Here is a 15,097-nt window from a genome sequence, read left to right as displayed (position 1 = left end):
AGTCTGATCAACTCAGGGTAGCACTGCTGTATGCTAAAGATAACTGAGTGACTAAGGCCGAAGTCAAACTTCATTCTTGGAAAGCAGAGTGGAAAGAGGGAATCCCAGCAGGTGTGTTGTCAGATATTTCACATTATTTGCTTTTGAGGAGTGATATTCTGGCTTTAAAAGCATAAGGGGTAAATCAGACCCCCCAGTTAGTCCCTTGAAGGTCTGGATCTGTGTTAGCCAACATGCAATGGGGCAGTTGAGAGGAAGGAGAGGAGATACCTTAAAACTGTAACATATATATGGCAGAACTTGCCATTTGAAATTTAATGTTTTAAATCTTTTAGGGTCAGCTCTTGCCCAGGAATTCCAGATAAATAAGGCAGATAAACATGGGCCAGCCTTGCTGATGTGCCATAGTGCATGAGAGCCTCACTCCTGAATCAGGGTCCTATTGTGCTAGGTGCAGTACACCCAGACAAAAAGACAGATCAATGAACCCAGTCTTGCTCCCATAGCCGTCAAGGCAATGCTCCTATTGACTTTAAAGGAACCAGAAGAGGACCCAGCATCTGTGGGAAGCACTGGCAGAACACATGCAGTCGCTACCTTACTCCCAGAAACCCACTGATTTAATTTCTACAGTTAAATATTTAGAGTGAATTGTATTTATTTTCACAAGGGGTGGAGGAGCCACTTAGAGAACACAAATGAGCAGTAACAGCTTGGCGGGGTCGGGGTGGGGGCTCTTTCCAGGTTTCTCAGGAGTGACCCCTTTGCTCACTTCGAGCCATATGACGGCTAGCAAACTCCCCCTCTCGCCCCTCTGCCGAGGGCTGCCACCTGTCCAGGTGTCCCCATGACTGTCCCTTTGTTTGAGAGAACTGTCCCAGGCAATCTGTAAGGGGGCCCAGGACACACTGCCAGCCAGCCAGTTTTGTGGACTCAGGATTATCCTGTAGCTCAGAGATGGCAAACCTACTACCAGACCTCCCCTGTCTCCCTTCGAGTCACTCCTCTAATGCTCCCATTTCTCTGACACAGCCTGTAAACCTGAGTCCTCCCTCACCCACCTAGTAACGAAATATATGTCAAGGGTCAACCCGCTGCTGAGAGCGCCCCCTAGCACCCAGGCATGATTAAGCAGCGTTTCTACCTCTCCGTTGCTCCTGCTGGACGTCCGGGAGTCCCCTTCCTCTTCTGACAACGTAGCCCTCCAGGCAGGTCACGCACTGTGGCTCCCCCCTCCAGGGTATCAAACTCCTACCTCCATAACAGATACATCCACAGTCACAGTCGCACTGACGTGGGGCCCTCGCCCTGGCATCCCTGCAACATAGACCACTCAGTCAGTACTAGCTCAGCTATTTCCCACTCTAACTCCCCCCCGCAACCCAGTCCCTTATTTCAGGCTCCTCACAGCACATCTCAGCTCCGTGCTGGCTCATTTTCAGGCTCTGTCCCAGGTTTTTGTGTCACCTCAGGTTGTGTAGGCTTCCCACTAAGCCCAGAGCCTCAGCCACCTACCACCAGGGCCTCTCTGCTTCGGGGCTGGCAGTGGGGCTCCCTCGCCGTCAGGCCTCTCTGCTTCGGGGCTGGCAGTGGGGCTCCCTCGCCGTCAGGCCTCTCTGCTTCGGGGCTGGCGCTCTCACTCCTCAGTAGCCGGAGGGTTTCCTTCCTTACAGGCCTGCCCTCACAGCCACCCCCTCAGGTGTACCACAGCAATCTCAATTAAGACCCTCCCCCCACTGCCAGGTGTCTCCTGGCTGTTCTAATTAAGACCCTCTGTTTCATTAACCCTTTCCTGAGTCCTGTTCCTAACCGTTCAGACATACGGTGCTGCCACTTGCTGTTGCCTGCATTCCATCTCTAGCCCTGCCCCTGCAGACTTATGCACATGCTTAACTTTAAAGGTAGCATGTACAGGCCCCTGGACAGCAACAGGGCTACTCACCAGATATAAAGTTAAGCACACGCATAAGCCTTTGCAGGACTGGGAACTATATGTTGTCCATTTAGGACCCACTTACATCAATGGGATTTCCTCATGCAGAGCGGCTACAGGTTGAGGGGCTTATATTAAGTGTTTCTCAGCAGGGGCCTCAAAGTCTATACCATAGGCACATTATTAATAAAAATCATATGGACTGTAACATCCCTCAGTTCTTGTATTAGGAAAGGCAGGAAGGTGCTACGTTTCAAGGCCTTACTCCTGTATGGGTCCGACCTTGACGGCAGCACTTTGGTGCCAGCACACCACCCCTCCCAGGATCGGTGCTCACTGGAGCATCATTGGAGTAAATATACAGTTAGCATCACAAAGCCTAGTGGGAATTTATGCAGGGAGAAAATGAAGCTACTTTTGAACAGATTACCTCAAGCTAGTAAGGGCCAAATTGTGGCCCAGCCACAACGGTGGCATAAGATACTCTCTCAACCCCCTCTGCTGGCAACCCACCTCACAGTGTGAGAGAAGCACCCTCCGTGTGCTTGGCTCCACATCCCCAAGGCCCCTAGATGTTACAACAGCTATAGACCTAGCACTACTTTACTCCTTCCCAGGACCAGTGGGAGTAGGAGTAGGGAGTCTGGCCTTGGAGGCACCATCTCCTGCCCAAGCTGCTCTAGGGGTAGTGTAACAATGCTCTTCCTATACGTGGTATAAGGCCATAATGTGATGATTCAGCCCTCTAGTAGCATCTCTTTTTCTGACTGTAAAGATTAGGATGGCAGAAATCAAGAGCAATTTTCTTAGCAGGGAATGCAAACATGTCTTATTATTTATAATAAACTTAGGATTTAGATCCAAATTATTCTAAATTAAAAAAAATCCTCAATCAATAGTTTATTTGAAAACAATTCAAATATTTGAAAATACTTTTGCACATATACACTACTGTTTTAGTGAACCCAGAATTTAAAATAAATCTCTGCACATTTTGAAAAAGGTACCAGTTTGCTGTATTTTGTTTTAAAATTACAAAACCATACAGAATCCACCAAATAAAGAGTACATTGATATAAATAAATTATCAAAACAAATCACAAATCACAAATTACAAACTTTAATAAAAACAATTTGCGGTTTGGGTTTTTATTTATTTTTACAAAAATGTGTTTTGACTTACAAAAAAATATAAATCTCGATATATTGGAAATGATGCTATAATGGGTTAAACATTATTGCACAAAAGGACTTTGTCACAGTAAATAGCAGTCACATGTTTTGGCCCATACGTTTTATCGTATACACTTTTTTCTTTTTTGTTGTTTGTCCTCCGGATATATATTACCAAAACTCAACATAGGACATTGATTATTTGAAACTAACAAATGAGCCCAATATAAAAGAACCAGGAATGTGGGTTATTCTATTTATTTTTATTGTGCAATAAAAATATGGGGATAAGACAATTCTGTGCAATACCATCTCAACACAAATCAATAAAAGCAAGGACATTTTACAAGTCTCACATTCCATCCCTAACCTGCTACTGAATCTAAAGTATTCAGGTACATATCATACACACCATACCCCCACAATACTAAGAACAACTATGAGAAGTAAGGAAGACACTGGAATGCCCTAGATGGTTTGATGTCACAATTTTGGAGCTGAATCCTGCATTCCTTGTTCACTCATAATTCTTATTGACTTTAATGGGCATTTTAAGTGAGTAAAGAATGCAGGATTGGGTCTTTAAATGGAGCTGGTGCTAGATGAAATGGTATTGTTTTAGGTTAGTATTAAAAAGGGGGGGGGGGGGAGAGAAGAAAACCTGTGCCAATAACTTTTTTCTGAAAATAGTCTTGTTGGTATGGACTGTTAAATGTTTATGCATATCTGCATAGTGCTGTAAAATATTCAGAAAACAATGTTACAACCATAAGGGGGTTGCAATAGTACAGCAGCACAAGCTTTCTTGCAAATAAATCAAACCACTTCTAGCTATTGTTCAAAATACCCACTTAATGCTGTGACATGAGGATCACCTCTCTGGATTATTGCATCTAGTCCAAAAACCAGCTAACAAGACTGTGAAGAATGCTAATGCAGTTGTCAGACAAAATAAACAGCATCTTTCTTGTGTGATACTGGAATGCCCTAGATGGTTTGATCTGAAGGCAAATCAAACAACATTTACTTTTTTTGCATCAGCATTTTCAATTTGGGTTTTAAATGCATGTGAAATAATAATAGTTTGTATTTCCAGCGCATCTTTCAGAGGAGCTCAAAGTGCATTCTGACCAATAATTTATTGATTAAGCCCCACAACACTCTGGTGAGGCAAGTAAGGAGCATTACAAAGGAAGAAAGTAAGGCATGGAGTGGTTAAGTGACTTGCCCAATTTATTGAGAATTCTGGGTTCCATCCCCAGATCCGTTAACTCTCAGTGCTTTGCTCGTACCACTAGATCACACAAAAGAGTGAAAAACTAATCACAGATATACAGAAGGATTGATAATGGCTCTGCACACATATGTAAACTTTACTGTTAAATGTTTACTTCTATTATAGTCAAACACTTTTTCAGCACCTTTATTACACTGAAATCTAAAAAGGAAAGCATCTTTATTATAATTTAAAAAAAAAAAACCAAGATGAATCCCTTCCAAATTTCATCCATACATTGAGCAGATTATTCCATGTGCTCAGTAAGAAGAAAGATACTGAAAAAAAAGCCTAAGCACCCAATATGCTTGGTGGGCTGGGATTTGACATTCCATTAGCTGATGGCAGATTTAAAAGCGTTTACTCTGTGGGCTGCAAGAACTCAGAAGTGAACACGGCTTCTGCATAATCCTCACATACATCCTGCAGCTCTGCTGCCACATCACATAAGGCTTCTTCTGTCAGTTCTTCTGCAAGGCTAAAAGAGAGAAAAGAAAGTTTAAAAGCCAAGGATAGAATCCTGGGGTTTGTACAAACGAACCCGAATATGCACCAATCATTTCGTCTATTTATATCAATGCTCTGATCTCAAAAGAGAAATGTTTGTATTTCTTTTCACATTATTATATATATTTACTATGGGGAAAACTCTTGCACTACAGAGCCATCTTGTTTACTCTTAAGTTTTGTGGCGCATCTGAAATTTTTGCATCTATCAGCTTTCTGATAAAAGAGAGATGAATACATGGTGTCCATGGAGGATTGGGGAATGTGACCAACCTTCAGTTAACTGGTATTTTTTTTCTTTTTTAAAAATGTTAGATGCAAACGTTCTGCTTTGTACAGAAAGATTTAAAATACCGTATTTTCCGGCGTATAAGACGACTTTCTATACTAAAAAACAACCCCCAAAAATCGGGGGTCGTCTTATACGCCAGGTATAAACAGCGGGCAGCCCAGAGCCCTCTGATTCCCGGCCGCGGCTGGGATTTAAAAGGCTCTGTGCTCCCAGCCGCAGCGGGCAGCCCAGAGCCCTCTGATTCCCGGCCGCGGCTGGGATTCAAAAGGCTCTGGGCTCCCCGCCGCAGCGGGCAGCCCAGAGCCCTCTGATTCCCGGCCGCGGCTGGGATTCAAAAGGCTCTGGGCTCCCCGCCGCAGCGGGCAGCCCAGAGCCCTCTGATTCCCGGCCACGGCTGGGATTTAAAAGGCTCTGGGCTCCCCCCCTCGGAAGGGGGGGTCGTCTTATACGGCGAGTATAGGCCAAAACCTATGTTTTAACTGTAAAATTAGGGGGTCGTCTTATACGCCCAGTCGCCTTATGCGCCGGAAAATACAGTACTCGGGACCTGATGGAAAACCCATTGAAGTCAATGGAAAGACTCCCACTGATTTTAAATGATCATTGGATCAGCCCCTTCTGAAAGCAAGGATGTTTACAGGAGAGCAGCGGGATCAGAGGTTTTAACCTCAGGAGAACTCAGGTCAACAGAAGACTTCATAGTGTTTCAGCATTTGAGAAACTCAGGTCTTTGCTGGCCTGTTTAAAATTTCTCCTTCTCAGAGTCTTATGTTTGCTGCAACAATACTAGGAAAATTAACTTTCGGTGTCTCTAATACAGAGCATGGCTGTTTCTTCTAAATGTTTACTGATGTATGTAATGGTTGACAAGTTTTATGGGGCCCTCTGATGGTAAAACATTCAAACAGTACTGTGAATTGGATACATATGTATGTATTGTACATTTGAAATCAAACCATATGTACAATACATACATAAGCGAGCTGCAATTCAGCTGCAAGAAGGAAGGACTCATTTTCATTTCGTCCTTTTGCCAATCATGAAGAGGGGCCAGTGTTTGAGCTACTGAGGTTCACACCAATGCCAATTATGAACACTCTATTGGAGTTGATAAGGATGGTGCTGAAACATGCTCAGGGATGTTTCAGCGGTCCATTCTAACCTGCCTTGGGTTATAGTGACCAGTCCAAGGTCATTCAATTCTTGCTCACATAGGCCTCACTCCAGCAAAGCACAGAAGCATATCTGAACTTTAAGCACGTGAGTGGTCCTATTAAAATCAAAGGCACTGATCCGGCAGACACTGGTGTTGAGACTTAATTTTACTTCAGTAAGCCCATGATTTCAATGGGACTATTATGAAGCATTTGCTTAAGTGCCTGTAGGATCAGGGCCATAGAGACTACACACATGCTTAGAAAGTTAATCCCATGTTTATGTGCTTTGCTGGAGCGCTGCCTTGATCACAACACTGAGACTTATTGGTAGTTGATTTTTGAATGACACCATTCACAGACTGAAAATAAATTCTGGGGAGAAATGGCAGAACTTTTTGCTGGACATTCATTGAGGCACATTTGGGAAATGATAACAGATAACATTGTTTACTTCCTGAACCCGTTACTTAGCAAACCAAAAATGCTTATTCAAACTTCGCTGGTGGGATGGCTATTTTTTATTTATACTGTAGCCTTTCAGCCTCCACCTCCCTCCTCGTTTAGCCAACGTGGAGAGAATGAATAAACATTTTTTCTTTGCTAAGGAATGAGCAGCAAATAGTCAGTTATTTATTACTTTACCTCTTGTTTGCATTGCAGAGGACTAAGTGGTGACCCAGCTATGCCATACACTATTTATATTCCTAGCAATGTACTCTACAAAATATTTCCTTTTTCGAATCTCTTCTTCAATGAAATTTACAATAAGGCCAGCTGCCATTTTAAAATATTTCACTTGTTATTCCAAAAACAGCACCATCCAGCCCCTGCTTTGTGAAAATTAAAGGTTGCCAATGTGTTCTCTGCTACTTTTAATACCTTGATTGACTTATTAATAAATGTATAAAAAGCTTGTTCCTTCCTTCCACCCATCATTGGCCTGGCTGTTCTTTTACAGCTAGCAGGGCAATGTTTGCTTTTTAATCAAATGGCAAAAGACAATCATGTTGTTAAATAGTCTCAATTGAATGGATCAAGGCTCTCCAGCCTTACCACGGGACTTGCATAAAGGACAGAAGCGGATAAGGAAAGCAGAAGGTGTAAATTTCCACATACAGTTTTCTACAGCAATAAGAGCAGATTTTCACAAAATGATGTCAAGTGGAAACAGACTTACACACCCGTCTGGCTTAGACTCCTTTAGATAGTCTAAACCAATCTATATTTCACACAGATGACAGAGTTGGCTCTGTGGTACTGCTGCATGCCATAGAAAGAGCAATTATTTTTCATGTCTTCTAAGATATTCTGCTATCACTCCCTTTAGTTTTCTAAAGCATCAAGGATCACTGAGAAACAACGCAGTATTTACTGTCTTAAGCGTTCTGGCTTTCAATTCGGAATTTAAACCGCCCATTTTTCCCCTGTTTGTTTCTAAGAAAGAACAGAAAGGCAGGTCTGGAACTGACACATTTACTTCACAAAATCAAACACATCAATAGTTCATGTACCTCTCAGCAATGCGCCATGGATTGAAGTGCCCTACTGCCTCATGAGAAATAAGTTTCAGGTGCTGCTCATATCTACTGTTATAATCAAGGATGTTCTGGAGCATGTGCTTTGGAACAGAGAGAAAAACGCAGCGCTCCTTCTGCCGAGATATATTGTGAGTCAAGGGCTGCCAAATGTCATTTCCAGTCTCCAATTTCTCTTCCACCTCCTCATCTTCTTCAATAGCCCTGGAAGCACAAAACAGTCAATAAACCAGAACTTCTTGGTTTTAATGTCCTTTTCCACATGACCTAAAGCCACAAAGCCTCTTTAAAACAATACTCACTGGGGCAGTTACTCTTAATGGAAAACATATATCCACAGTAAAAGCACATGAGCATTTTAGTTTATGACCAAATTCTCTACTCACTTTCCATCAAAAGGTCTTTCAAATACAATATCCACTTGGGACTCTTTGTGTCCTATCAATTTGGTTATTTGGATTGGATGAGGAGACATAGGCCTTTTCTCTATTGATGCACTCTCTCTTTCTAGAAGGAAAGAAACAACATTAAAAAAAAATTTTCTTTGCGAAAGAAAATCCAACAATGTAGAGAAGTCCCCACCTTAAGCATAGCTCCCTTCCAAAGTTAAGTCCTTTGAAGAAATGAAGAATAATGTTACCAATGATGAGCCTCTAAGCTACAAATTTAAGGGGGTTCTTTCAAAAGAACCAAATGTTTCAGATGTGAGCACTTTAGACTATGTCGCTTTTAGTACAACTCACTGAATATTTCTAAAGCGGTGATAGGAAATATTACATTACTATGGCAACCAACCTATTGAGATTGGCAGTAAATGGAGAGGGGAAATAAAAACAAACAATTGGGCCCAGATCCTCACCTGGTGTAAAATGGCATAGCTCCTATGAAGTCACTATGGGCACAAGCCTCCTCCCAGAAAATTCAAGGGCAAATCTCCCATTGTTTTCACTGGTGCAGGATCAACCTGTATATGGTCAGGTTCTTAACTGGTGTAAACTGGTATAGCTCCACAGACTTACAACAGCTGAAGACCTGACCCTGTATTAAAACTAAAGCGGAGAGAGAATTCACGAGCCAAAATCCTCCCTATTGCTACTTGGCTGAGGCAAGTGGGGCTACAACCAGGATCAGTATGTGTGGGAAATAGTAGGACTGTTTGTCTGGAAAGCTAACTTTCTTTAGCAAACAGCTTCCTGCTAACATCCCTCAGGGGTTCTCTTCACCCAGTTAAAAATCTCTTCCGATATGAAGAGCTACAGTAGAACCTCAGAGTTACGAACTGAGCAGTCAACCACACATAGGGTGACCAGATGTCTTGATTTTATAGGGACAATCCCAATTTTGGGTTTTTTTTCCTTACATAGGCTCCTATTACGCCCCCACCCCCGTCCCGATTTTTCACATTTGCTGTCTGGTCACCCTAACCACACACCTCATTTGGAACTGGAAGTATTCAATCAAGCAGCAGATACAAAAAAAAAAAAAGGCGCAAATACAGCACCGTACTGTGTTAAGCGTAAACTACTTAAAAAAAAATAAAGGGAAAGCAGCATTTTTCTTCTGCATAATAAAGTTTCAAAGCTGTATTAAGTCAATGCTCATTTTGTAAACTTTTGAAAGAACAACCATAACGATTTGTTCAGAGCTACGAACAACCTCCATTCCCAAGGTATTCACAACTCTGAAGTTCTATTGTACAGTATCAGTCTGGGCAATTATATTATTTTTCTTTACTCTCTATTACTGAGAAGTAAGGAGGAAAATATTTGTAAATTTTCAATTAAAATCTTTGAGGTGATTTTTTTTAAAAGAAAGATTAAGAACTCATGATAGAAGCACATTGGGCAATATACTCCGATATAAAGAAAATGTAGCAATTCAGGATTAAACCACAGATCTATGGACAAGAACTGAGAATTCAGCTTTTTCCTAAACAAGTCTAAATCCATCGTTTTTATAACTTTTCCATCATTTGATTTATGTGAAAGAATGAGTGGGGCAAAAAACCTGTACATTTAATGACTAATTTAACAGCATTCTTTGCATTGACAGAAAACCTACACTGACAGCCAATGCATTGTCTTGTTCACTGCTGCATGGACATGACATACACCTGACAGATCTATGGAATGACAATAAATATTCGTTTGTTCTTTCCTAGGGAAGAATCGTTAGAAAAATCAAGTGAGAGTGTTTTGCTGTGTTTTACAGATATAGTCTCAGCCTGTGAACTCTAAACTTTTCTACTACTAGAAATAATCTTTTTATATGCTGGAGTGGAGTGAGAAGGATTATTGCTAGGGTATATAGAGGAAACTGGATTCCCTTGCAACAGCATAAATTAATCCATGGTCAAACGAACCCATACGAAATACTCTCTCTCTCCAGTTTTGGTTTTGTTCTCTGAAGTGCAGGGGGATTTACAGGCTTTGAAATTGATTTCTCAGTCACAGTGGTAACAGATGAGTCTTCAAGAGGTGTCAAAAGAGGTTTAATGAAGTGGCTCTAGTAATTGCTCAGTCTGAGGATGAAGAAGTGTTGCACATGGATCTAACAACAGAACTGTTATTCTACAAATCACTCTAAACAACTGTAGTTTGTGTGTATCCCTCTCAGAAATGGACTCCTTTCCCTGTCAGAATCCTAATTAACTAATCCAAATTAGAGCCAGGAGCTGTATTTGTTCACAAAGCGGGTGGCTTCAGAGAAGTTCAAGATAAAGTTCATCCACTCAAAGAGTACGTTGCATAATATATGGCATGGGTCAGGATCTCATCCTTCTCCCCAGTGTTTGAAACTACAGAAAGACTAAAGTCAAGTGTTGGCGCATTCAGAAGTTAAGCATGCTTTGAGAAGGCAAACTAGGAGTATGACTAAGAATGTCTGAGCTAAAATGTGAACTTGAACATTTGACAGGTTGTCTTCTTGCAGGGTCACAGAAAACATCACTTGTTAAAAGAGTGCTGAGAACTCATTCTCCATCACTGGAAGTCTTTAAAATCAAGACTCAGAGCGGTAGCCGTGTTAGTCTGGATCTGTAAAAGCAGCAAAGAGTCCTGTGGCACCTTATAGACTAACAGACGTTTTGGAGCATGAGCTTTCATGGGTGAATACCCACTTCGTCGGATGCAACAACGAAGTGGGTATTCACCCACGAAAGCTCATGCTCCAAAACGTCTGTTAGTCTATAAGGTGCCACAGGACTCTTTGCTGCTTTTACAGATCTAGACTGGATCTCTTTCGACATGAAATGCTATAGCTCACACAGAAGTCATAGGCTTGGCAGAGAAATTATTGGGTGAGGTTCTTTGGCCTGCGTTTGGCATGAGGTGAGACTAGATGATCATAATGGTCCCTTCTGACCTTGAAATGTGTGAATCATTGAGAATTCTGAAACAGATTAGCAAAGAGGAAAGAAGAGAGAAAAGTGATTTATCCAGGTCTGTGTTTTTTAATTCTTAAAAAAAAACAAAAAAAAAACTTGTGTTTACACTTGCATCTATATGTTATTTTCATTTTTTCCTTGTCCTTTCTGGCAATGGTGTATGAAAAAGGAGGCCAAAAGAATAAAAGAAAATCCACCAATTAAGCTTCAGAAAAGGGAGGCAGACTCAGTTACAAATGGATCAATACAAAAGAAGTGAAAATAATTAGAAATAAACAAGCAGAAGTCAGCAAAGACAAATAGAGAAATAAAGTTGAAGGTGGTCAGTAAATCCACTATATATTTTTGGAGCAATCCAATGGGAACTCTGCAAGATTCACATTTACAAAGAAAGGATGGGAGTTTGGGACTACATAGTAAGCCTAAAACGTCTTGTATATTTCTGGTAAAATAGAAGGGGGTCAAACCCAGGGTTTAGAATGGAAAGAGTACCTCAGTTATGAAGTCATTATCACAACTCCATAGTGGAGCAGTGCTAACCAGATTTACCTTGATCCCCACACTGCTGCCTCCTCCTCCTTCCCGCCCACCCAGCGTAACTGATATGTGTTATAACAGGGTAAATTCCTATCTTCCATGCCACGTTAGCACAACAGTACACAGTGTGGAAGGGGTTGGGAAAGAGGCCTGGTCTACACTGGGGGGGGTGTCGATGTAAGATACACAACTTCAGCTACAGAAATACTGTAGCTGAAGTCGAAGTATCTTATTCCGACTTACCTCCCGTCCTCACGGCGTGGGATCGACGTCCGCGGTTCCCCCTTCCACTCCGCTACCACCACTCGCTCCGGTGGAGTTCCTGAGTCAACGGGGAGTGCGTTCAGGGATCGATATACCACGTCTAGATGAGACACGATATATCGATCCCCGATAAACCGATCGCTACCCACCAATACGGCGGGTAGTCTGGACGTACCCAGAGTGCCTGAAGAAACTGTCATATAATGGGGATCTCCACACGTTTTACACACTGGAGAGATGGGCTCTGTTCTTGTTCAAATTAGGCTGGAATGGAGAGTGTGTTAGGGCCAGGACCTGAGGCAAAACACATGCTGTTGTAGCCCATAGGTGGTGGTTGCTATTGCTGAGTTGGGGGAGGACTGGAGGAACCTATTTCCTAAGATTTTGTGCATGGCAGATTGCAAGTTTCACCCACACTGAGAAGAAAAGGAAAGAATATTGGTGCTACTAAGAAAAAAAGATCAATTATATTTTTGTCGAAGAGTAACTGGAAGAAAGAAGAAACCAAACTTCACTTAAATCAACATCAAACATCCCCTCTTAAGACTCGAGCCCTAGTCCTGCAACTGGATCACACAGGCAGACTCTTGCATCCAAATACTGCTTCAGTGACTTCAATCAGATCCATTCAAATCAAGCCAATTGTAAGATTGGTACTTTAGCTTGCAAGCTTCTCAGTTAGCCTCTCCTGCTTTCAGATATTAATTTTTAAAGCAATGGTTTGTAAACATTCCTTTTGAAATAGTGTTTGTAACATACTTAAGTCCAAATGGGTGCTATTTGATTAATATAATCAAATCTAATCTACTAATTTTGGTTAGGAGATGTTAACATTTAAGATAGAGACTGCAGGAAAAAAAAAAAAAAAGCCAACACTTACCCCTTTTCTCTTCCTGTGCCCAGAACTCCGAATCAGCATAGACAATCTGATTAAATCGCCTGCGAACCGCATCTTGGTATCTCTTTTTAAAAAAATGTACAAAATTAATCAACCGACAGATATGTAATGAGTTCAACTGTACCTAGTGATAACTTGATGGAAAAAACAAACAATGATCCATTTTGATCATGTTATAAATCTCTACTCCTCCCCCCAAATACCCTTCTTAAATATAATAGAGACAGAAAAAATAATCTTCATGGAAATATCTTGCTTGAAGTACAGCACTGTAAGTCTCAAAAAGCACACTGACAGTATGGCAGATTGACTGCAGATTGTAGGATTTGAGCCACAGAACATACAAACATTTAATACTATGAATAGTCCCACTGAAATCAATGGGGCTACTCACAGCAGCAAATTTTACCAAGTGCATAAGTGTTTGCAGGATCAGGGTCTATGGCCAGTCTGTAAGTCCCCTTATCTTTACTTGTAATGTAGCTGTACTTTGAATGTAGCTCTTTTTACAGATATTCATCTTCAATTGCTTCGAGTAGCTTCTAGTTCCAATCTCATTTCTACTTACTTACTATGTGAAATTGACCATAACTTGGAGATACAGCAGTTCAGCTTACACACTATGGGACATCTTGTAAACCCCTGACTCTCATTGATGAGCAGTTACTCAGAAGAGTAGTTCCATTGACTTCAATAAGTCCATCTCATTCTAAAGAAGACACCTCAGGGAGCACCACTAGCAGCATTCTTGGACTTTCTCTTGCTTATGCACTTAGATAGCCCCTATATCTGTAGTATCTGAGACCTCACAATTATTGAAATATTATCCTCATTGTGCAGATGAGGAACTGAGGCACAGAAATAGAGGAAGTGTGATGGAGCAGGAAACCCTTGTCTTCCAACTCCAAAGTTAGTCCCTTAATCACTGGACTATCCTTACTCTTACTCCTCGATCACTGGTCCAGTACTGACTCCGGGGGAAAGTGTCACATATAGAATCAATAGTTCTACTTTCTGTTACATGTAGACACTCCTTCAAGACCTTTCCTCCAAGTTCTGGACCAGTAAGACCTTGCTCAAAAAAAAAAAAAAAATAATAATAATACCAGCTCAGGTTGTAAGGTATGGACAGATGCACAAGGTGACAGTGTTGCAAACAATTAGCACTTAGACACTTGCTTACTTCGATTTCTTCCATTCTTTGCAGCATTGTTTCCAGACTAGGACTGTCATGCATGGCTACAGCCTCAGCTTGCACCTTCTTGTGTTGCTCCATATTCCAGAGTTCCTGAGCTGTATCTTCCAAAAGATCATCCAATAACTTCTCACTCAGCATATCTGCATTGGATGCAGCCTATAGATACAAAAACCCCAAAACAAACATATTTCTATATTTTATATATATATACATATATATACACACACACACACACACACACACACACACAGTGTGATAGGAAGCCGGTTCAAATGTATGTCTAATTAAAATGTCTAAAAGCAGTTATTAGCTTTGATAAATGGACTGTCATTTCTTTGAACTGCTTCCTTTAATGCAAATTTAATTATATTCTTAATACTTTTCTTTCACACATACAGTAAGCCAAGCCAGTAAAATTAATTCAGCATGTACAGGACACTATAAAAAGGTATCACTCAAGCCAATGGGAGTTGAGGGAGCTCAGCATGCTGAAGGATCAGGCCCTCAAATTTAGCACAGTTGATTCACTCACTCCCCAAATTCAGGGATCCCTTGGGAATCCACAGAACTAGAACTAAAACACAATCATGGAAATACTTACAGACATGCTTAACTTTACTCGTGTGTGTTTGTAGGATCAGAGCCAAAGTAAAACTCAATTATGTCTTCTTAGCGTGACCATTTAGCTGGATAACTTTGCTCTAACAGGGCTATTTTCCTAGCTATACCTTTCTATATCTCAATTACTTTTTCTAACATTTCCTTAGAGAGCATGAAATATTTTGGATCAGATACTATACATAGAAAGGATGTCTATATAATAGCCTTATACACTACGTTTACTGAAAATTAGTTTGCTTTTTTTTAAAAAAAAAATACTTTATATATTTTCTCCATGTTTAATTAACTCACACTTTGTATATTTAAAACACGATAGCTCGT

The 15,097-nt window shown here is 41.2% G+C and overlaps 2 protein-coding genes across 9 annotated transcripts in view; both read right to left on the bottom strand.

Annotated features, from left to right (window-relative positions):
• The window catches only part of PITPNM3 (PITPNM family member 3), a 357,499-nt gene extending 355,917 nt beyond the window's left edge, over positions 1-1,582 (bottom strand). Inside the window, exons 1-2 of one of the 2 annotated variants that reach the window (XM_039507588.1) lie at positions 1,516-1,582; positions 1,145-1,255 (exon numbers count right to left, since the gene is read on the bottom strand). The gene's annotated coding sequence lies outside the window, so the exon portion shown is untranslated. Of the gene's footprint in view, positions 1-1,144; positions 1,318-1,515 lie in introns of both variants that reach the window. The other variant, XM_039507587.1, reaches the window with a different exon arrangement.
• A 1,772-nt stretch (positions 1,583-3,354) lies between these two features.
• The window catches only part of KIAA0753 (KIAA0753 ortholog), a 31,928-nt gene continuing 20,185 nt past the window's right edge, over positions 3,355-15,097 (bottom strand). For 6 of the 7 annotated variants that reach the window (XM_039507575.1, XM_039507570.1, XM_039507574.1 and 3 more), the window contains 5 exons: positions 14,141-14,311; positions 12,940-13,021; positions 8,260-8,380; positions 7,850-8,077; positions 3,355-4,860 (listed from right to left, as the gene is read on the bottom strand). In XM_039507575.1, the coding sequence (XP_039363509.1) occupies positions 4,743-4,860; positions 7,850-8,077; positions 8,260-8,380; positions 12,940-13,021; positions 14,141-14,311 (720 nt within the window). In that variant the 3' untranslated portion in view covers positions 3,355-4,742. Of the gene's footprint in view, positions 4,861-7,849; positions 8,078-8,259; positions 8,381-12,038; positions 12,118-12,939; positions 13,022-14,140; positions 14,312-15,097 lie in introns of those variants that run through there. The other variant, XM_039507576.1, reaches the window with a different exon arrangement.

The sequence above is a fragment of the Mauremys reevesii genome, linkage group 20, assembly GCF_016161935.1.
Source record: "Mauremys reevesii isolate NIE-2019 linkage group 20, ASM1616193v1, whole genome shotgun sequence".
NCBI lineage: Eukaryota > Metazoa > Chordata > Testudines > Geoemydidae > Mauremys > Mauremys reevesii.
Note: the sequence above shows the minus strand (reverse complement) of the source record. Positions and strands in the feature narration are given on the sequence as shown.